At 42.4% G+C, this 22,865-nt stretch overlaps 1 protein-coding gene across 1 annotated transcript in view; it reads right to left on the reverse strand.

The window, feature by feature from the left end:
- Nucleotides 1-2,338: 2,338 nt before the first annotated feature.
- The window catches only part of r3hdm2 (R3H domain containing 2), a 48,623-nt gene continuing 28,096 nt past the window's right edge, over nt 2,339-22,865 (reverse strand). The window contains exons 12-27 of the mRNA XM_079579373.1: nt 22,479-22,574; nt 21,225-21,256; nt 20,696-20,749; nt 15,756-15,991; nt 13,731-13,888; nt 13,463-13,561; nt 11,400-11,690; nt 7,386-7,521; nt 7,050-7,207; nt 6,131-6,270; nt 5,288-5,388; nt 4,739-4,908; nt 4,312-4,447; nt 4,137-4,231; nt 3,982-4,063; nt 2,339-3,762 (exon numbers count right to left, since the gene is read on the reverse strand). Coding sequence (XP_079435499.1) covers nt 3,416-3,762; nt 3,982-4,063; nt 4,137-4,231; nt 4,312-4,447; nt 4,739-4,908; nt 5,288-5,388; nt 6,131-6,270; nt 7,050-7,207; nt 7,386-7,521; nt 11,400-11,690; nt 13,463-13,561; nt 13,731-13,888; nt 15,756-15,991; nt 20,696-20,749; nt 21,225-21,256; nt 22,479-22,574 — 2,331 coding nt within the window. The 3' untranslated portion in view covers nt 2,339-3,415. The remainder of the gene's footprint in view (nt 3,763-3,981; nt 4,064-4,136; nt 4,232-4,311; nt 4,448-4,738; nt 4,909-5,287; nt 5,389-6,130; nt 6,271-7,049; nt 7,208-7,385; nt 7,522-11,399; nt 11,691-13,462; nt 13,562-13,730; nt 13,889-15,755; nt 15,992-20,695; nt 20,750-21,224; nt 21,257-22,478; nt 22,575-22,865) is intronic.

Genomic DNA, 22,865 nt, shown 5'->3' on the forward strand with positions numbered 1-22,865 from the left:
CCCACTTTCAGGGCCTACTCCTTCAACTTCACAAATGACGGAATCAAGACTCAGATCTCCACCTCAAGAAACAGCATCCACACTTTCAGTGACTACTTCTCCAACCTCACATATGGCAGATAAAAGACTCAGCTCTCTACCTCCAAAAACATCATCCCCACTTCCAGAGACAAATCCTGCAACATCACATATGACGGATAAGAGACTCATATCTCCACCTCAAGAAATTGCATCTCCACTTTCAGAGACTACTTCTCCAACCTCTCATATGATGGATGAAAGGCTCAGATCTCCACCTCCTGGAACGGCATCCCCACTTCCAGAGACTACGCCTTCAACGTCCCCTCTGACGGATACAAGACTCAGATCTTCACCTCCAAGAAAGGCATCGACACTTCCAGAGACTACTTCTCCAACCTCTCATGTGACGGATAAAAGACTCAAATCTCGACCTCCAAGAACGGCATCTCCACTTTCAGAGGCTACTTCTCCAACCTCTCATGTGACGGATAAAAGACTCAAATCTCGATCTCCAAGAACGCCATCTCCACTTTCAGAGGCTACTTCTCCAACCTCTCATGTGATGGATAAAAGACTCAAATCTCGACCTGCAAGAAAGGCATCTCCACTTTCAGAGGCTACTTCTCCAACCTCTCATGTGATGGATAAAAGACTCAAATCTCGACCTCCAAGAAAGGCATCTCCACTTTCAGGGCTTGCACCTACAACATCACGTGTGACGGATAAAAGACTCAGATCTCCACCTCCAGAAATGGAATCCACACTTTCTCATTCTACCAGCTTTATAACGGACAGAAGACTAAAATCGCCGCCTCCAGTTTGTTCAAAATCTCATACAGTAAGCAACCTCAAAACCTCTCAGGAAGCTGAGGATATTTATACTCAGGAGGAGGCTGATGATGAAACCACTACTGGGTATTCCCCACAGTCTTCTGAGGATTTTGCACCAGACCCCTGGTGTGATTTCGAGAACTACTTCTGGGGTGAAATAACTGGAAAACTAAGAGAAAACTCTATCTATTATGGCAATGACATTCAAAAAATTGAGCAGCTTGCGGCTCATCACAAAGAAAGTTTGCAGATTGTTGCTGAGACAGTTGTAGACATAATCACAAAGGGGACACAACTCTCTTCAGCAAAAATCGGTGTACAAATCCATGCATCACCAAGGACGCATACTACGACACCAAATGTGGAGCTTTTAGACTTTGTAGAAAACATGGCTAACGCTATAATCAGAGCATTTAATCTTATGTTATTGAAGGGTGCCGATCCATCAGTATCAAAACACATGCATGAAGCATTCAGTTGCAAGGTACAAAAGAAAAAGACAAAGAAATGCCTTTGGTTACAATACTGGATTAAATGCAGAAAAAATAAAGTTGCACCAATGCCCGTGAGTGACGAAAGGCCATCTAACAACCAGTCCCATCATGGGAAGGAACCTAGACTAAAGAGATGTTGGTTGTGGTGGAACTTGATTAAATGCAGAAAAAATAAAGTTGCACCAATGCCCGTGAGTGACGAAAGGCCATTCAGCAACCAGCCCCATCATGGGGAGGAACCTAGACTAAAGAGATGTCGGTTGTGGTGGAAGCGATTGTTCAATTGCAGAAAAAATAAGGCTCATCCAGCTGGACTGATAACGACAGTCCAAACAATGCAGAGTGACTGTTCTCCTGCAAACTGTGCTTGCTGCCTATCATTTTGTTATGGGAGACATCGGATTGCAGTAACAGTTGAACCATCCAACAACTCAACATATCAATGTTCTGAAAACGAGCTTCAAGCACTTTTCGGCTCGAGCACCCGACTGAGAGCTTACAAAGACAACATAGATTAAATGTTTAAATGTATAATGTGTAGGCTGCATCCATGGATAGTCATGCATCCATTTACACCACATAAGGAAATCCTTTTCTTTTTGTGGGGGATGGTACAATGCATCTGTGCTTTGTGGTCAGTGTTAAAATTGTACAGTCTGTATGAATAAATAAAATATACTATACCATCACAGATTTTGTTGTCATTTGGCTCCATGTTATACCTCTACTAATAAAAGCAATTTAGCTCAAGACTATTGCTGTTATTACTGTAGGTACAAAACCAACTCAGTGATCTGTTTATTATCCGTCTAGATCATTGATGACGATTTTGTTCGCATTTGATCGAGTCTCCGATAAGCTGGCTACTGCAGTGGCTGTTTCACACCATCTGATGTCGCCATTGAGCCTTTTACCCCTCGGATTAGGCAGAGACCGTCTCCACTGCAGAGAACAACATGGAAAAACAACTCGCTCTGTAGCAACAAAGAAACGACAAAACGCGTAAAGTTTAGATATATTTTTCTCGACTTTTATATTTTTAAAAACAAACAAAAAATAACAGATTAAATAAAATTTACAGTAGACATATGCAATCATTGTGCACTTTTACTACTTTTTCTGATACGTTCTGCACAGCTGTCAACAAAAACGCAAACACAATGGGGGGGCGACCGGGGGGGGGAGCGGGGGATGAGGGACAGTTGTGGGAGAGGACAGAAAGAGTGAGGTAGAGGAGAGAGGTATGAACAGGGAAGTAGGAAAGAGAAAGGAAGGCCTAAACTTTTCACTCGGGAAAGAAAAATCACTGAATATATAGATTTCTTTTATTCCTTACATCACTTATATAAATATATTGAACCCCCCCTTCCGAGAAAAAGGAAAAAAAAGAAGAGAAAAAACGAAAAAAGAAATCTGAAAAATATCAGCGCAATACAGAGACCCACAACAGCAGTAAGGCAAACAGAAAGCTAGAGGACAGAGGGCGATGAGAAGAGAAAGGCTGAGGAACTGAGGAAGATTGGAGGCAGCGTAGGACATGGCCAAGAAGAGACAGGAAAGCGGAGAGAGTGCGCCAACTGTGCGTATGAAAAGTTTATAAATATCATGTTTTGGGTGACAGCTGAGGGAGGCAGAAAAAGATGGCGGCGTGGACCGGGCCAGGAGGAAGGGCTCTGACTGAGGTCGACTGTCCAGTGTCTGTTATGTGCTACGTGACCCTGTTGCCTGTGTGGTGTCTCTGTGCGGAGCGTCCCACGGTGGTGAAATGATGGAGGCACACATCCCACAGCAACAGTGAAACACATGCTCACGTGTCTTGTGTGCTCTTCGGCTATATAAATACTGAACAAAAATGATGATTTAAAAACAAACTAATCATATTTGGAACCAAACACCGGCCATCTCATGATTCGCACCTTCTTCCCTTTTGTACATTTGACACATCAAACTCATCAAGTTTGTTTTTTGTTTGTTTTTTTGTCGTTTTTAAATAGAACACTAAGAGCAGTCCTCCCCAGTCTTCCTTTTCGTTCCAAACACTCGTTTCAAAGAGTCTCTGTCCGTCCACCTCACTGAGAACTGGCTCTCTCCAGCACGCGCAGATCATAGTTCTTTTTGGCGGCCCGAAGTTTGAAGAGACTGGCCCCGCTGTTGTTCAGTTTGAAGGAAGCACTCTGGGCGGCCATGGTGCTAGGAAACACTGCCACTACAGTGTAGAGGTGAGCAGGGTCGCTCCCATCCACCTTCATCCCCCCGTGTCCCGCACTGGCTCCCGAAGGCCCGCCTCGACCTCCCTGGGGCTCCTTTAGCCACTGGATCTTGGCACCGCACATAGACAGCTGGTTAAAGAGCTTTTCAGCCTCTGGACGGGAAATCCCCTCGGGCAGGTCTGTTACCTCCAGGACTCGACTCAACACTAGTTAAAAAAAAAACAGGAAAAACAAACACATGCTTAGAGTTGACAATCGCAGCTGGGAATATCACTTTGTTTAGGCTTATGTCTGAGAGTGCGCTGGATCCTCTGTGCTGTGCTTACACCACAGTGGTATAATGCAAGCAATAATGTTTCATGTGATTGAATCATTGAGCACAACCAGAACAATCAATACTTAGTCGAGTGCAAAGTGTGACTCACCAACATCATTCCCGAGGTCTGTGGACGCAGACTTGAGCGTCTGTTTCTTCCCTCTTGCTCCATGTTTCATGACTCCTTGGCCCTGTATGGGACGTCATTATGGTCAGACTACTGTGTTACTGTCATGTCAATAGTTTAGGCTAGCTTTGGCTGACCTGATGGGAGCTGTAGGAGGACTGGCCATGCATTAGGGGCGGAGGACACAGACTATACTGAAGAGGCTGTCCCAACAACGAGTATCGCCCATCACCTGAAAAACAGGTAAGAAATCACACACTGCAGAAACTGACTTATTAAACTACACCATCCATGTGAACAATCCTTTTGTACCTTGAGCGGGACCCCCTGGGCGGGGAAACTGGGGTAGAAGTGGTAGTGGTCCAAGACCAGGACAGACGCTGCCAGACGGCGACGGGGTGGGAGACTGTGTGGGGGACGCCAAGGGACTGGTCAGCTGTGTAGTGGCCTACACAAGCCGTGACAGAACCACATTACAATAGACGGCAGCGATAAAGGGCAAGCACTGTTTCCATTCTAAACCACAAGATGGCCCCATTTACAAAAACATAGGGACGTGTCTTCAATCGTATAATTGAAAGATTTCATAACACACAAAAAGCCTTATGCATAATACTCAACACTATTATACTGCATTTTGTCCTGGCCTTATGGCTGTGCTAAATGTCGCAGATGTTTTACTTGTATCAACTTAAATTCTTTCAACATTGACTACATTTTGAGCACAGAGGTGTTTTACCTGTGGAGTGTTGTCTGGTTTGTAGAGCTCTCCAGGTTTACTGGGCCGCTGCTCTATGCTGTAGTATTTACACGGGTTCCACTGAACCAGAGGAGGATTCTGGGATGGCTGCGGCCCATTCGGGACACTGAGCTGCATGACCATTACCCCAGTACCAGGAGGTGGAACACCTATGGACATAAACAAGACTATTATTCAAAGATAGAAACAGATGAAGTCAGTGTGGTAGCTGTGACATGAACACAAACCATTTGTGATGAGTAACCACTGAGGGGGTCGCCTTTAAATAAACAATGAAGCAAAAAATACATATACAGATAAAAACACAACATGCCTCTTCTGATACTAGAAAACAAAAACATCTGAAAAATGGGAAAAATCTGAAATTTCTAATTACTCAGAACCTCAATCTAACCAGAGCTACTTTTCTGTAAACTGTGGCATAAATACACTCCAATTTGTGGAACATCCACTTATCAAGTAAAGGATGTGACTGTTTTGCTATGGGGACGACAGACCCCTGCAGATTAATGGGACGTAATAGCCCACCTGAATATTGCTGCTGCAACTGCTGAGGGTTACACGGGGACGGCGACGGTGTGATCTGATACTGTTCGGAGCTGGGGGGCTGCAGGTAACCCACAGAAGGGCTGAAACACAAACAACACCATTTACAAAAGATATAAATATTTATATGTTTCCTCAAACACTGTATGTACAGAACCTGTGTGTTGGCTTGTTTTTAACAACATAAATAATTGCCGTTAGTTTAGAAAGACAAAGTTTTTAAGTGAGTCTCTAAGTTTTCATTTAACAGAGCATATGAACTTTACTCTTGGGAATAGGAGATGGAAAATCTCTCACAGAGAACAGAACATTCAGAATGTTGAACATTCATTGAGAACAGAACATTCAGAATATTGCAGCCAATGTGGGGTAGTTTTTGTTTTTCTAAACTGAATTTAGCTTTTTTTTCTCTTCTTGTAAGAAGTAATATCCTGACTCTCCCACACACAAACAAAAAACAAAAAAGAAAAGCTGTAGATACCCCTGAGCACTACAATTCTGTTTTATGATATATGTTTTTTTTTTTATATATACAATGGTAAAATAGAATAATTTACAAAAAACAATTAGCTTAGCTTGCACTACAATTAACTCGTTAGTTGACTGTTTAAGTCCACAAAGGAAATTTAACAATTGCGAGTCAATGAAGACTGAGCAGCCTATATGGCCACATCGTGGAGGATTTCCTAAACCAACAGGTGATGCCATAACGTAGAATGGACTCTAGAAAAGACACTCTGAGGCGCTGAAGACAACAGTACATTTGCCGGCCAAAGCAGAACAGTTTGACTTAAATAACTGTTCTGGTCCCTGTGGCCTCCGTACCTTGTGCTGTTCTGCTGCGTGGGGGTGATAACACTGTAGTAGACGGGCATGGGGCCTTGGACAGACTGGCTGACGGGAACCATCACCTGCTGCTGGTACTGCTGCTGCACCACCGGCTGACTCTCATTCGCCACAGGGACCTGCAAGACCAGGACAACGGGGTAAGTGGCCGAGAAATCAACTGAACATGCCATAACTCGTGCAGAAGAATATAGACTTTACAAAATATCCTACAGACTCTACTAAAAATTAACCATTGCCATTCTGTTATGATACCAATATCTGAACAATACTCTTTTTCGATACCTACTGTATACTAAAATATGTGTATCTAGTTCATTTATTCTATTTTATGGTTTTTCACTTTCTGTCCCAGGACCAACAGACTTTCGAAGGCTATTTCTTCTTTCTATACTAAGGCTGCACAATATATATCACAAAAAACATCGTATCGCGATATTAGGTGATGCAATATCCGTACTGCAAGAAGCCACAATATATCGCAATATCACTTAAGTCTTCATCTGACTGTGATCGACACATTTTTTGCAAACTCAGCAGAAAACAAACAATAAACAAGACTTAAACATGTGTAAAAGTTCAGTTTCCTAACATTTCCTAATTTTGTTCAATTTTACCCTTGTTTTCATCTTGATTTTGTCTTTTTTGATGACACTTGCTTGCTATTTGTGTTTAAATAGTTAGGTAAAATGTCCCAGTATAGCACCAATGTATCCCTTGTCTGTTCAATATCGTGCAGCCCTATTCTATACTTTTATTTCTTCCATACCAGTAGCACCTAAACGTTTTTGATGCCAAAAAGTTCCCCGCCCCTCACAGTCTGCAGTTCCAGTAGCAGTGCTAAGATCGTACTTGTCCCCTAGATGGAGCTGTTGGACGACCCAGCGCTCCTCCTCACCTGGTACGAGGGCATCTGTGGATACTGGACCATAATACTCTGCATTTGTCCTGCCATGGGCGGCCTTTGGGAGTTTAGAAGTCCCGTGTTTTGAGGCTGCTGGACCCCCATCATACTCTGGTAGCTTGGCTGCTGGTTGGGCATCATCGTCTGGAGACCTAGAAATGTCAAAGAGAAGCCGTCAGAAAACAAAACAGGACAAAATTTACATAAACTCCTCTCACACAACGGTTTCATTAACTGTGTTCTGCCTCTCGCTGACACAGAATCTGGGCTCATTCTTTTCATTTGAGTTTTAAGCTTAAGTTCGTCTTCATAACGTGATGAGATGCTGACCTGACTGCTGTGTGGGCTGAGGCATAGGCTGCGTGCGCTGGGCGGGATAAGACACCTGGTGGGACATGGGCTGGGACACTCTGTACTGCTGTCCTGAGCTGGGATACTGCCCAGGGGGGTAGTAGGACACCTGGATCTGAGGAGACAAGGCACAAAGCATGGTGTTAAAACATTACAAAACAATCATAAAGAGAGAAAATGAAACATAACTTCTAAGACAATACCTTTCATCCACGAATATATTTACCACAATTAACTGTCTTACTTTTCCCCTCCCTGCTTTTTTACTTCCCCCTCCTTTTTTTTAATTTTTTTTTATTATCTCTTTTTTATTATTTAATTTTTTTCCCCTTTCTTTTCTTTTCCTCTTTTTTGTCCCTTTTTTTTAAATATATATATATTTTCATTATTATTATTTTTATCATTATTATCTTTTCCCCTCCTTTCCTTCCCTTCTTCACGGTATGTATGTGTGAGTGCATTTCTGTTTTTAACTCTATTATATCTTTTTTTGCTCTTTCCTTTATTTTACTCCTTTACTCTTTTCTCTTCTACTGTCCTTTTCTTCTCTTTTCTTTTTTCTTCCAATCTTTTTCTTTCTAAACTTATTTTCTACTGCTTCTTCTCTTTCTTCCTTTTCTCTTGACTCTTCTTGCTTTACAGGTTTTCCTTTCTTTCAGGCCCCTAGCAGATGGGGGGGGGAAGGGTTCAGTGAAGGGGTTAGAGACAGAGAGAGGATAGGAGACTTGAGTGGTGGGGACATTTTTTATTATAATTTTTTTTTTATTTCTTACTTTTTTCAGACCAATATATTGTCCTCAAATCCTGCCAGTGTGAAATTAAGAAAAAAATGCTAATAAAGAAATTTTAAGAAAACATAGAAATGTAATCTGAAGAAGAGAGTCAAAGAATACAATAGATACAAGTTCTGACACAATTATAACCTCAATAGCAAACATTTTAGTGTGAGATAGTGATGTGACGTTCATGACGGAGCGGCTCTTTTGAACAGTGCTTTAAAGTGAACGGTTCGAATCAAATCTCAATTGTGAAAAGAGCCAGATCTTTTTGTCAGTAAATTGTACTCCTCCAAACGGACATAAGAATCAGCCCAACAATGGAGAAAGCAACACAAGTGAACGCTTTTTGCACTAAAAATTATTTGTCAAACAGTCGGCCTCTTCTCATCAGTTGTGGCGCAAGATTTTAAATATGTTTTTCAAAGCGTAAATATCAGTCTCATTGTATTTTTAGATTTACATTTGAATAAAGGGCCTTTTATAAATCGTGTCTAAGATATTGCGAGTTATCTGGCTGCCGTTATTAAAATTGTACATTTTCAAGAGCCATCTCTGAAATGAACAGATCCAAAAAGACTAGGCTCCCAGAAAGAAAAGAGCCATAAATCCCGTCACTAGTGTGAGACCAGGGGCGGATCGAGAGGGGTGGCACGGGGCTCTCGCCACCACAGCTGCCACCCCATTGATGTCTAGAAGCTACTTGGGTGCTGCAGAGGCTCACTCTAAGTTAGTACTTTATGACAGGACAAAGAATTAAAACAACTTTATGGCTAAATAAGGATCCAGGTGCCAACTCCTGTGGCTCCCAAGATAATGATTTATTTTTAATCTTTTACACATTTTACCCAAGTTAGAAACCCACTATGTATATTATGGAAAATGCTATTATTTGTATATAATTTTGGGAGGCTCAGTCTGCATCTAAACGGAAAAATTGCCTTGCGATCAAGCAAAACTTGCGTACCACTGCTATAAACATTTGACATTGTAAAACATGCCACCCCTGAAATGATGCCTGACCCTGCTTGCCACCCCGTGATTTTCTTTCTAGATCCGCCCCCGTGTGAGATAGAGCAGCATTAAGGTTCCTGGACTAAATAAAGGCGTGGTTGCGGGGTAAATCTTCTGTTAAATGCACACAGTTAAATGTTTCGCAACGTAGACGCCGTAAACACGATTAGGCAGATCAGTGAATGTTTAAAATCAGATCAGTTGAAGTAAATACTATAGCTTTTAGTCTGGATTTCTTTTTTTTACTGGTGCCCCAAATGACTTTACACTCCTGAAGCAGCCCTCAGCTCTAAAAAGCTTGGTTACTTGTCTTGAGTTTATACAGTCAGATTCTAGAAGCATAATAATGCATGTTCACTTGTTTTTTTACGTATGGTCAGAAATTCGAGTATTGGTATCTATATCGGGACAGAAAAGGCCGGATCACAGCATCTCTCCCAGTACGGTTGAATGCCGGAGCCTGGGAAATGGCCTCAGCCTCTTGCACAACCACATTGGATGTCGAATAAAACGACACATCAAATGGACAAACGGAGGGAAGATCGATTTCCTCCAGCCTCCGCCTTCATCTGCATACCTGACACTCCTGTGAAGCCGCATCGCTGTCAATACTTGCACTGCTGTTTCAATGTTGACCACCCACACAGTGAACAACACAGCGCTCTGCCTGCCTGCCAATACTTTTTACACAAGTACAAAAGATCCTGGAGGGAGGGCCGTGGAGAAAGGTGCGTGGGGTCACACTGGAAATGATGCCCGTTTTAGTAAAGGAAACAGAAGTTTATAGCTGGTACCAGAAGAATTGCAGTGCACCGATACCTTCTGAAATAGATTTAGTCATGCAAGAAATGATATGTGATAGTACTTCCAATTGTAACTAAATATCATGGTTAAATAATTAAAAATCTGCTTAAAATCACCCTAAATTTGAGCCACTTTCAAAGGACTTTTTTTTGCAAATGCTTTTATCAGCTCAGGTTGAACGGGGGCGGAGAGCGTGGAGAGTAACATTAGATAAGCTACAGTGCTATTGATAAAAACCTTGAGGTCCAAGCCATACCTTACTAATATCTAAGGTGGTCTCTTGGTCATTTACAGGTCATTCAAAACAAATTATTTAAAACTAAATGCCCATAACTTTTAAATCCTGATCTCGTTTTATCTAAATTAAGGCGAGACACTGCAGGTGAATAGGGAAAAAATGTATATTTACAGATTTCAATTTGAAGCTTTTGCAGATCACTGGCATAAATGTGAGGAAAAAATACATGGCAAGTTTTCTGTTATTTTATCTTTTCATATAAGAACAAGGTGTTTTATGCCTAAAAATGCCCCAAATTTCTCATCTTTTCGGCGACGAAATCTGAATAATGGATAGAGCTACATTGAAATTTATGGTTTCATTTTATTGATGAATGAGTTACCAAGACTTTTTCACTGGGGATTTTGGATTTCTTGTTTAGTTTTAAAATAAGCTGTTTTTTAGTGGAAAAATGTGTAAAAAAAAATATTTTCGCCTAATTTTTTGACATTCAAAACTCAATAAATGGGGCTTAGGGATTAAATAATAAAAAAAACCCTCTGAAAAACATCTTCCAAATATTGTTCAGTCCAAGGCTGGAAAATGTGAAGTCTTTAGGTCCGACTGACGTGGACATAGCGTCGCCACAATGACAGAAAAATGTGTTTTGAGAAAAAGGCCCTTGAAATTGCATTGTCCCATATAAGTCTATGGGGGAACATTGAATCAGCGCAATTTTTAAACATGTTATTGTGAAGATTAGGCATATTTTCTGTTTCTGGGTGAAAGTTTATATGTTCAGAGACCAATTTGGCCCAAAACCTGAAAACTGAAAAAATTTAGTTTTGCCTGTAGTGTCTCCCCTTAAGTGACAATTTATTCAAATCAAACCAATTCTTTAGTTTATATAATTCTCTCTCTTCCACCAACACAAGCTCTACACCATTTAGGCCAGAACAATAAATTGTTGCCTCGTCCACAAAGAGAAGAAAATTAAGAGCATCCGATACTTTACAAATATCATTTATATAATAACAAAAATAACTTGGGACCCCAAACAGAGCCTTGCGGAACCCCACAATTGATTCTCTCTAAGCAGGACGCAATGAAGTTAAGTAAACGTATTGGAAACGATCTGTTAAATAATTTCCTAACCAAGTAGCCAGTAAAGAGGACTGTTACCTGCTGGGGAGGAGGCTGCATGTAGCCTTGTGGAGGGGGAGGGGCTTGTATGACGGGCTGTGATGGCGGAGGGGGCGGAGGAGGAGGGTGGGGGTGTCCGGTGGCAGGTTGGTATCCAGATGGAGGAGGCAGAGGCTGTCCCGTCGTGGCCATGATGTAGCTGGCCTGAGGAGGTGGGTGCTGGGAGAGCACGGCGGGAGCGGCCTGGTAAATCTGGGGGGGCTCAGGGTTCTCACTGGAGCCCTGCCGACTCAGCGTCATCTGACTGAACTGTGGGGCCAGCTCCTCGCCCTGACAGGAGAGCATCACAGTTAGATTGGATTAGACTTGAACGAGATGCTTTATCATAGATTTCAACTAATGAGTCAGATTCCAGTAAACGGTTACATTACGCATCAGGTCAGCACAATTAAGCTACACAACTTAATTATCATGGTAAATGAGAAATTAGAACAGAACCATTCACTGTGAACCCCCTTCCGTTTTGTGCGTAACATCAGCCTGCAAACCTGCCGCCCTGATACTTAGCAAAACAAATCTAGCCCCTTAAAGTGATAGTCTGGAAGTCTACATGTTATACAATTATTATAAAATGTGCATAATCCAGTCTTGCATTTTGATGTTAAGTAAAAATATTCTGTATGTATATTATTTTTTGTGAAGTCCCTCCTCCCGGATCTCAACAACAGAGTCTAGAATCCTCCCATGTTGACCAATGAGACAAGCTTTCCCTGCCCGGTCTGTCACGTCCAATCAGGAGGGAGGGGGAGGAGCTTGATTGTTTACTTTAAGACAATTCTGTTCCTATTCTCCTCATTTTGCAACTTTCTGGTTAAAGAGGGTAGGAACTCGATTATTAAATTTACAATTTCATTATCTCTCCTCACTTAGCAAACTTACAGACTATCACTTAAAGATAGGGCAGCGTGCACTTTCTATATATGAAAAAAAAAAAAAATCAAAGAAGTGAGAAATAGAGCGTACAATGCAGAAGATTTACAGTGAGACAAATGAAAATGAGCACCATATTATCCGGATTATAAATCGCATTTTTTTTCATAGTTTGGCTGGGGAGGCGTCTTATACTCCGGAGCAACTAATATTCAAATATATACTTTCACATGCCGCTGCAGGGTAATCGAGCAACTGGCGAGGGACTGGCGAAAAGCAGGTTACTCTTACTCTTACCATTAGTGAAGAAAACAAACAAAGCTAATCACGGGCTAAAAGCTTAATGACCACAGCTAGAGGAACGAGTTCACAAATAAAATGAGAGCTTGGAAAATGTGCTGCCGGGAGAGGTTTGTCAACGGTGCAGTTACGCCTCCGTGCCCAGGTAGTTGCCATGGCGATTGTTCAGAAGTGACACAGAGGATGGAGATTTCAATGGATTTAGATCGAAAGCTTGGCATGTTCTTTATAGTTATCTGAGGTTATAATTATCTGAACTGTTTATGTGACATTAACATACCAGACACCTGTGTAGTTCGTTGTTTATGCTTCATGTAGCTAACCATCAATGTGCTACGTTAGCATACCGTACGTACGCCTATTCAGCCTGTTCTTTCTTCAGTGGGCAATTTTTGGCTAGTGTGTCTAATACTACGGCGTGACTTATAGTCCGGAAAATACAGTACTTTGATTTCAATGCTCCGTACTCCCGAGTATGGGGTGACTGTATAATTGTCTCATGTAAAGCGCTTTGTGACCATGTCTGTGGAAGGCGCAATATAAATAAAGTTCTTCTTCTTCTTCCTCTTCAATAGTCTAATACTACTACAACTACTACATAACCATGTCACCAATGGGTTCCTGATTGAACTGGATAGAACTTGCCCCAGAGCAGGAGCTGAAACACTTGTACTGAAAAGTGGCACAAGTCCCTTTAGTGCGGAAACACCCATCATTACCACACACGGTATGTATAAAACATTGAAGCAAGATGAAAGTGTAAATGGCGATGTCATGTTACTCTGTTAGCCAACTGGTTATCAGCGTAAAAGGTGTGAGAAGTGCAGTTGAGAAAAGCGAATGAAAGTCATGGAAGTGCGAGGCGACAGTACCATTGTGTACTGCTGGGGAGGAGAGACTGGCAGGAGGACCTGGGGGCAGGAGGGACTGGAGAAGGAGACAGGCTGAGAGGGCTGCAGAGAGGCCACCGGCTGCACACCGGAGACAGGGAGCAGCACGGAGGGTAAGAGACAGACACAGGAGAGTCATTGGTTAAAACAGAGAAGGTGTTAGGCTGGTGAAACTTAGTAGCATGTAATTGAATGTTTGAATACAGGTAGCACTTTCTCTTTTCCCCGTATTACTGCGGTGGACACTTACCTGAGCGATGATGTGGTTGGTCATGGGGTGCTGTGGAGGCGTGGGGAGCAGGGCGGTCTGAGGCGGCTGTGGCGGCTGAGGCGGGCAGGGGAGCAGGCTGCGGCTGGACTGGGAGACTGTGGGTGGGGGACACACGTCAGGACTGACTAGAGGCAGGCCTAGTGATGGCACGGACACATGATGGATGTGGGGAAACAGGTCCACACGTTACAGTCCACTCCCCACTGCGGCTCCGAGACATTCTATTTTACACAAACCTTCCTCGGCCATCTTAGAAAAACGATCAGAGGCAAAACTAAAGGGTGAAGTTGCAGGTCTTTTAATTTATCTTAATGTTACAAATAAGGGCTTATTAGATTAACTGCTTGGAAATGCATTTTGAATGGTCACATCTAGCAAACCACACACAACACATTTATTTAGAGACGACAGGCTCTCATTTGTAAACAACAGAACATTCTCTCTCCACTGGGGTCCAATTATGTCTAACGCCTCCAAACCCTCTAGTTTTGAAACCTTTGAAAACATGTACTGAATAAACTGAATTACCTTTTGAGTATTTTCCTTTGTCTCTTTTCAGATGTTAATGCCCCTCATAAATTGTGAACTGAATCTGGATTTTAAAAAATAAATCGCAAATCCAATTACAATTCCTAATGGAAAAACTTTCAAAATCCATCAGAAAAGCAAAAAAAAAGTACATTCACAACTCAGCAACTTACTAGCTCCGAAGTACTTATTAAAGCAGTGCTAAGTAGCTCATGCCCTAGAGGCCATCAGCGCCACTGCAGGCGTCGTAGCGTTTTTTTTACTCATTAATTGTCCGTGAGAGTAAATACCACGCTGACAGAAAAGACAATGGGAGAGAGGAATATCATACATCCAGTTACACAATGGAGATAATTTTTTCACTCAAACTTGGCTGTAAATACTGTTTAAGTAGCGCTAGCCCGCAGATAGCTTTGCCCGCTAGCCTGATCGCTTCTTCTTCATGATTCCATTAGTGTGTATTGGTGGCTCCGACCCAGTGCTGGGACAGTTACAATTGTGGTTTTCTGGCCAGAGACACCAGGGGGAGATGAACGACCCCACAATCATCCCATTAACACTTGTATTACCCCCAGAGGGACTACGAAAAGGACTTATTAAAAAGGTAAACAAGTCACATAGTGCTGCTTTAATTCTGGCATTGAACAATCACTGAACAGATACAAATTACACTTTTCCTCAAAAACCTTTCTAATTTTTTCATGTGTTATTGTAATTAGTGTAAATAAATCATGTATATTATTTAAAGGAATAGGCCACCGTTTTTACATACTGAGATATGCTCTTACCTCACTTTAGCCGAGTTAATATATCCCCGTCTGGTCTTTGTCCGTGCGCTCTGCCAGGCAAACGGAGCACATACGCAGCCTCTCCCACATGTCATATAGCTCCAAAAAAGCTCACGATAGAAGCTACCAAGCTCTTCCACGTGTTCCCTATTTAAATAAAGTTACGTGAAGTGTTTTCATGCAAAGTATATTTACACAGAAATGTAACATGTCGATTTTATAAGCAAATACAAAGGGGGACTATATTGTGAGGCGTAATGATACGAGGAGCAAAACGTCCGCGCAGTAACTCCTAAAGACTTCCCCCGCTCACTTCCTTCAATAACCTTTACGTAACTTTATTTAAATAGGGAACACGTGGAAGAGCTTGGTAGCTTCTATCGTGAGCTTTTTTGGAGCTACGTGACATGTGGGAGAGGCTGCGTATGTGCTCCGTTTGCCTGGCAGAGCGCACGGACAAAGACCAGACGGGGATATATTAACTCGGCTAAAGTGAGGTAAGAGCATATCTCAGTATGTAAAAACGGTGGCCTATTCCTTTAAGTGCTAAACTGCCAATTAAAAAAGACGTCTGGAAACTTTCTGAAGCCACTGGGAATGAACAGCGCAGTCATTGAACACAGCATTGTGTAATTTCAAACCGTGGGAATGGAAGAAGACCTTTGCTCTAATCTCCACAAGCTCTCACCAGATCGGGATCCTTTACAGCTTCCCTGGGAGCCCTTGTTGCTGCCCAGGCTGTCCCCTCTGGTGAGGATGGAGATGCCGGAGAAGCTGCTGGCTTTGGTGACCGGGGGCCGGAGTGTTCGGTTGGAGCTGTCCGAGTCCGTGCTGCTCCAGGGCCGCGGCTCCAGACACTTCATGTCGCTGTCTGTGCTGCTCTGGCGGCTGCTGGACGCCCGGCTCGAGCTCTCGCGGTTCCCCCTGAGAGACAGCAGAATGGATAGAGAGAAGAGGAGAAAAAATGTAATGACCGAGATTTAAATGCGGAGGTGTGGGGAGGGGGGGGGGAGTAGTTGCAGTCGTAGTGAATTTAGCCATGGAGTCGAGTGCAAGAAATTGACAGAGAACAAAAGAGAATGCGAGAGAGAGAGAGAGTCAAGGTGACAGGAGAGGAAGAGGCAAAGAATTAGTGGTCATTAACAGAGGGTATGATGGACAGTGGAATGGGGAAGGTGACAAAGATGTGCATACCGACTGGCTTACAAATCAGGCACTGTATTGTGTTTTGTTTTGTTTCTTTTAACAATAGGGCTGCACAATACGTTGCCAAATCATCGTCACAATGTAGGCTGATTCAGTAACTCACCAGAGGTCGAATTTTCCCGAAAGAAAAAATATGTACAGTGTTTAGTGTGTCTAGCTAGAGCAAGGTAAAGATTGAAATATGTTATTTCCTCATCCAAATGCTTTATTTTGACAACGCTTAGTAAATCACCGGGCGCACGTTTAATTGGTATCGTTACTCTTATGACATAGGTAAAGGATTAGACAACGAGGAGCCATGCATTAGTTTGAATGCGCCATGTGCCGCAATGTATTAAACCTGTGTAATGCACGGCTCCTCGCTGTTTAATCCGCTTATACCTTGGTCCCACGCACTGAAACTGTTCATTTGGGACTGTTTTCTTTATTTGAGTCCTGGGCAGGAGCTACTGTAAACTGAAACGAGTTCCACAACAACAGTAGCTCATAGGGATGGGGAGCTTTTATCAATACCAACGCCAGTGATCATTTCTCTTATCGATCCAGTTCTTTATCGATTCTCTTATCGATTCCAAATACATAAAAATAGGCTATGATATGTGCATGCTTCTTCAGTTTTTATTTAAACATGGGGGCTATACATTGACTATTTTGAAATAAACTTCATCATACAAAGCATTTAAAAAAGCTATTGTAAAATGGTTATTAAATGTGGATGGGATTTAAAGCTGAACTTTGTATTGCAGATCGGCAGACACTCCTTTCTCTATAAAATGGACATCCTTGTCAACTCCTCGGCGCCGTTTCTGAATGATCCGAGCGACGAGTGCAGAAGTGTTAGCATGTGCGGATTGTTTTGGTTCTACATTACGCAGCTGCATGTTTATACGAGCATCGAGGGGACAGATTCATTACGTGTAGCACGGATCCTATAACAGTGTAGACTTTAGTTTGTGATTAAGTGAAAGTGGTGCGTGTATCTGCAGGCTTTATAATGTAAAGAGGCTGCGGCGCAAAGCAGCATCGATAATGAAGGAGACATACGGCTCATATGGATAGCTCCATCAGATCTCGATTCACATCCCTAGTAGCTCAGTTGTTTATCGTAACTATGGAAACAGCTGCAGTGGAGTGATATAGATATAGATAGATATTGTAGCGCAAAATATTCCTGAGAAAATGCTCATTAAACCTCGTCTTGGTCTTGACGTTGTTTGATGATGAAACAAATTGCTCTACACTTTTGGTTTTATGTATCATCTAATCTTTTTTTTTTTTGTCCTCATATTGTGCAGCCCTAGTTCACGACACACAATCACACCGACAGAAACACATACAGATCCAATCACAGGAGAGAGTTCACACATGCAGGAAAAGATGCTTCAGACGATCCACCGGGGTGCACGGCAGTGACAGCGACTCTGAATGGCACGAGATTACGTAATGGCGACACACACGCACACACACACACACACACACACACACAATCACACACTGTTTGGGAATGGAGACGACATTCACGCAGAAACGAAAGGGGGCTTTTTCTTGCATCCGTGCCGCACGTCCAATTGAGAGACAAACACCACATGCGTTCACAATGTTTCACATCAAAGAACAGTCGCCGAAAACAAAAGAAAAACAGACAAACTCGTAGATGTACATAGACGCTCAGATCGGAAAGGCAAAATGTACATCGACACACGCACACCCACTTTCTACCAAATAACCACTCTCTACCACTTGTTCACCAGCACGGTTCGTACGCTACAGCGCAGTATACACACTCTCATCCGCTTTGTGACGCGTTGTGGTGGGGAAGGCTGCCAAGAGAATCAACAGGCACACTGTAAGCCCAGCCACCGCTTAGAAAACCCCAGTGACAACGATATAAATAGAGAAAAAAAGTCAGCTGTTTTTGCATGTTTGGGAAAAAAATAAAGAAAAAAAATAAATAAGACTAAAACACTTGCATCCTCCTCATTGTGATTTGACGGGACAAAAGCGGGGGATGCGCGGAGCGATTTACAACCTTAGACATAGTAGGTGGTGTCTGAAGGTGGCTCGGGCTGATAAATATTTCACAGAGACTGTAATTATGGGCGGATCTATTTTGAGTCGCTTTCTGTGCGCGGCCTATTTTAAGGGGAGGGTGGGAGTTGACGGAGAAGGCGCGCACACTTGTTTGCTCGGCGTGCAGACAAAGATGAGAGCAGCTCGAGCGGCGGGAGGGAAGGAGGAGGAGGAACTGCGGCTGGTCACGTGGCCCCCGCTCCTCTTCCAGTCGCTCCCAACAACACTCTCGATCGTCACGTGCGCAACGCGGCACATGGAGGGGTTTCGCTTTCTGCTTTTTTTTTAGGAGTCCTCGCCGCATTTTGAGCGCGAGTTCACGCAAAACATTTTTCAGTGGAATTATAGGCGTTTAAAAATAGGAGGAACGTCCGAATGCAGGCAAACGCCACTGGATGTGAAACTGCCTGAATAATGGATGCTTGTAAGTGGTTCCGAGCACATTGTGGTGCATGTATGAACTTTGGGGTAATGTCTAGCACAAGGAGAGAATAAAGTGTATTTTAGAAATTAGAATACATTACAGCACATCCTATGCAGCATTCAAGTCGATCTTGCATTATTAATATAGGTCAAAATAGTATATATAGTCCATTAAAGGAACAGGCCACCATTTTTCCATACTGAGATATGTTCTTACCTGAGCTTAGACGAGTTGATGCGTACCTGGTCTTTGTGTGTGCCCTCAGTCACGCAAAACGACCAAAGATGTTGTTAGCATTTGGGCTCTCCCAATGTTGGCTCCAAACGGGGGGGGAAGTTGGAAGCGACCAAGCTCTTCCACGGGCACGCACAAAGACCAGACAGGTACTTATCAACTGGTCTAAGCTCAGGTAAGAACATATCTCAGTATAGAAAAACAGTGGCCATTTCCTTTAAGGTATATGAGCCTATACAGGAGATAAATGTGTTGTTTTTATGTGTGTTATTCTTTTAATATGGACCACCATTCTAGTGTCCGGAATAAAGTCAATAATAATAATAAATATGCATAAAAGACCGGATCATGTTTTGACTTTAAAAAAACGTTGATAGCTTTAAATGATTATTGCGCTGTATATTTTTTATTCAGTGTCTGTACGATATCTCACTTACCTTGCATCATAACAGTAAAAGCATGTTGTGACATTTACATTTAAATCAAATGGATTTACTCCGTTGTGAAGGGGAATAAATGGATTTAACAATTAGTCCTGACTGTTTATAAATGCTAAAGCTGGATAATGAGAAGGAGACTAACTCTAGAACAAAACGGGTCAATGGAATAACGCTGCTGCTGCTGCTGTCTGACTGAAAGTGAATTTTGATTTCACAAGTTTCTCTTAATCGCTGTGTCAGTATTTGTGACCTAACTTACTTGAAGCAGCATTATGGAACTTTGTATGCGGAAAAAATGCAGCTGTATAGGTTGTCAGCATGGTGCCTTTACTTTCCATCACAGTGGCCCCAGGACCAATGGTTTTGTAGGTTTTCTGGTGGGAGGGTCCATCGGCAAGAAAAACAACCAGAAACTCTAAAAACAATTGATCCTGGAGCGTCATAAAGGCCTCTGTGATGGAAAGTAAAGGCGCCTGCAAACCACTGGGTCAGTAAAAGGTCAAATAATATGACAAGCAATATTAAATTACTAGTCTGAAATCCCGGTGCCATCACTTTGACCAATGAGAAGAGCTTTCCTGTGAACTGGCCTCTCCGGTCCAATCAGGAGGGAAAAGGGAGGCGTTTTTGTTCTCGCTTTCCTCATTTTGCAAACTAGGAGTGGCTTTCTGGTCCAATCAGGAGGGAGGAATGTGATTGTTTACTTTAAAATTTTGCGTCATCTCTCTCCACATTTTGCAATCTTACAAACGATCACTTTAAAGTATATAATATGTTACATAGCCAGTTCTCTAATACACGGCTGAGAATAGAAAGGTCCTACGTGCATCCCACTCTCACTTTGAGGTTAAACATGAACCTGAATTAACCCCCGAGAATATGTTTGGAAAAGCAAGGGTATATCAAGATTAATTTCACAGAATTTGTTATTTTTCTCCAAGTAAAAACAAGTGACATGCTAACAAATTGCAATCCAATCACAGAAAACAAACAGGTTACTGTGGAAACAATGCAGTAGCTTCATAGAAATGTTGACAGTGGATGGGTGGAAAAAGGTAAGTAGGTCAGTCCTCGGTGAAACCACAAAGCAGCCATGCATGGGCCATGGAGAGCCCCACGGTGCAGTGCTAAGACCCATCGAGCAGCCCTCTACGCCAAGCAAAGAGAAAGACCACCACAAGTCACCACTACCATCACCAAACCACTTTCAATATGGGCATGGCAACACACAAGTCAGCAGCAGTGCCCCAGTACCTAAAGATCTGTCTCCTCTTTTGAGAGCTAGAGCAGTAGCCCTCTGTGGAAAGTCTGTTGGGTTAACATTCAAGAAAACAATGCTGGTGTTATTGGACTGAATTTGAGAACAGGAAGTAGATTGGTGAAATAACGAAGAAGGGAGGAGGAAAACTGCAAAATGAACTAACAAAATAATAAAAAAAACTGCACGCGTAGCAAAAAGTTTTGCCTGCTGAAAAGCCCACGCGTCTCCTTTCTCCATCTCTCAGCGTATTAGGTTCTAATATTTCATTTTCTGTGTCAGTGCCGGGGTGTTTGGGGAAAAGAGGCACAAAAAATAATTACAGAGCGTGATTGAACTCTCTCATAACTACAGTTACAAAATAAAAATAATAATCTGTTTCTGATGAATCTGAGAACATCTGCTTAATTTCAAAAACCTTTGAGTACACTACACTATCAGGTAACTTAAAACCTTCCCAGTGGCCTTGTAATCCATTTAAACTTTCATATTACTGACACAAACGGAAGGGACTGATAATCTTACCTGTTGTCGTTTATGTATCCATTCTGAGAGGACTGTAAAAAGAAGGAAACCTACATATTATTAAATGTGTCATTCAGCTTCCCTGTTCTGTGCTTATAGATTAAAGAGACTAGATGCAAGTTGGTTATTGTATTCTCACTACTGCCACCTCAGGTCTTAAACGTAACTGCAGTCTCTGTATTAAGCTCGTGCATGACGGCACTTGAGACCCAAAGTAACAACTTTTTAAGCGACAGTGCAGGATTTTAGAGGCAGTTTTGGTGAACAGGTCTCGGCTCATTCTACACATCAGGACAGGGCTGGAATATGTAGGGCAGGGGTGTCCAAACTTTTTTCATGGGGGGCCGCATCTTGAAGCGTACACGGGGTGAAGGGCCATAGATTGGTGGTTAGTGCCGCAAAACCTTCGACTAGCAGAGGTTTAAATTGTGCCCCATACCCCTATTTAAGCTTAAAACCTTCATGCCAGCTCTGTCTCACAGTAAAATGTTAGTTGTTCGGTTAGAATTGTATAGAATTATTACATTTCAGATAAAAAGGTCCATCTCTGGTGATGTGTACCGATACAGCAAGAGGCCGAGGGCCACCATAAATTGGTCTGAGGGCCGCACTTTGGACACCCCTGATGTAGGGGGACGGAAAAACTTAGTTTTAACATTTTTAAACTCCGTATAGTCCCTTTTGGGTTAATCTGAATGCCACTTTGTAAATTCCATCATTCTTTGTGTAGCTATATATAACCAACAACATATAATTCAAGCCAATACTGTAAGGACTATGTATTTAAAACACAATTTCTTGTCAAAATAACCTGAAAGTAAGACTTCTTAAACTGGGTGAGCTTCACTCGCTTTTTTTGTGTTTTAAAACAATTAACAGCATATAGGGCTGTCATGACAATTACTATATCGACTTATCGTTTAATAAATAACAGATTACAGATATATTTTTGGGCTTGATATTTATCGTCTTTACATTTAGTAGCATTTCCCCCCAAATTGATTTACATTATATTTCATGTTTATTGCAGCCTATGTGGTATTTTAGGATATGATTAAGCACTTTTAGAACTAGGGTTTACTGTAATTTTTTTGCCTGAGAGTTGACAGCATCGAGTATCGTTAGAGTCAATAACATCGTTTATCGCAATACTTTCCTGCCTCAATATATCGGACTTCAAATTTCTTATCGGGACAGGCCTAGTTACATCATATTTAGCAACTACCCACCGGTTTCCCAGTGGTAAAAACTTACTTCTCGGGCAAAGATCCGGTCTCGTACCCGCTGATACTCCTCCTCTCTCTCCTCGATAGATTTGCTTCGCCGCCCGTCCTGCAGTGGCACACGAATCTAATTGTGGCAGACAGGGAAAAATGATTAGCAAAGCAAAGCAGAAAACACGCACATGCACGAAGTTGATTTCCCACCCAACAAGATGCATCATCAGAGAACAAAACCGCACATTTAGTCTTGTTTCCGTGAAGGTGTCTGAGCAGAGCAGTTGTTCATTGGTAATGAGAAGAGCAGCTTATCTGCCCTGTGCGGCGCCATTACACCTCTATTCCTGTAGAGGGTGTGAATGCTGTGTGGTTGGCTTGGCAGGAGGCAGAGAGTTGTGTGCATTTGGAGTCAACTGTTTAT

The sequence above is a fragment of the Gobius niger genome, assembly GCF_951799975.1.
Source record: "Gobius niger genome assembly, chromosome: 20".
Classification (NCBI taxonomy): Eukaryota; Metazoa; Chordata; class Actinopteri; order Gobiiformes; family Gobiidae; genus Gobius; species Gobius niger.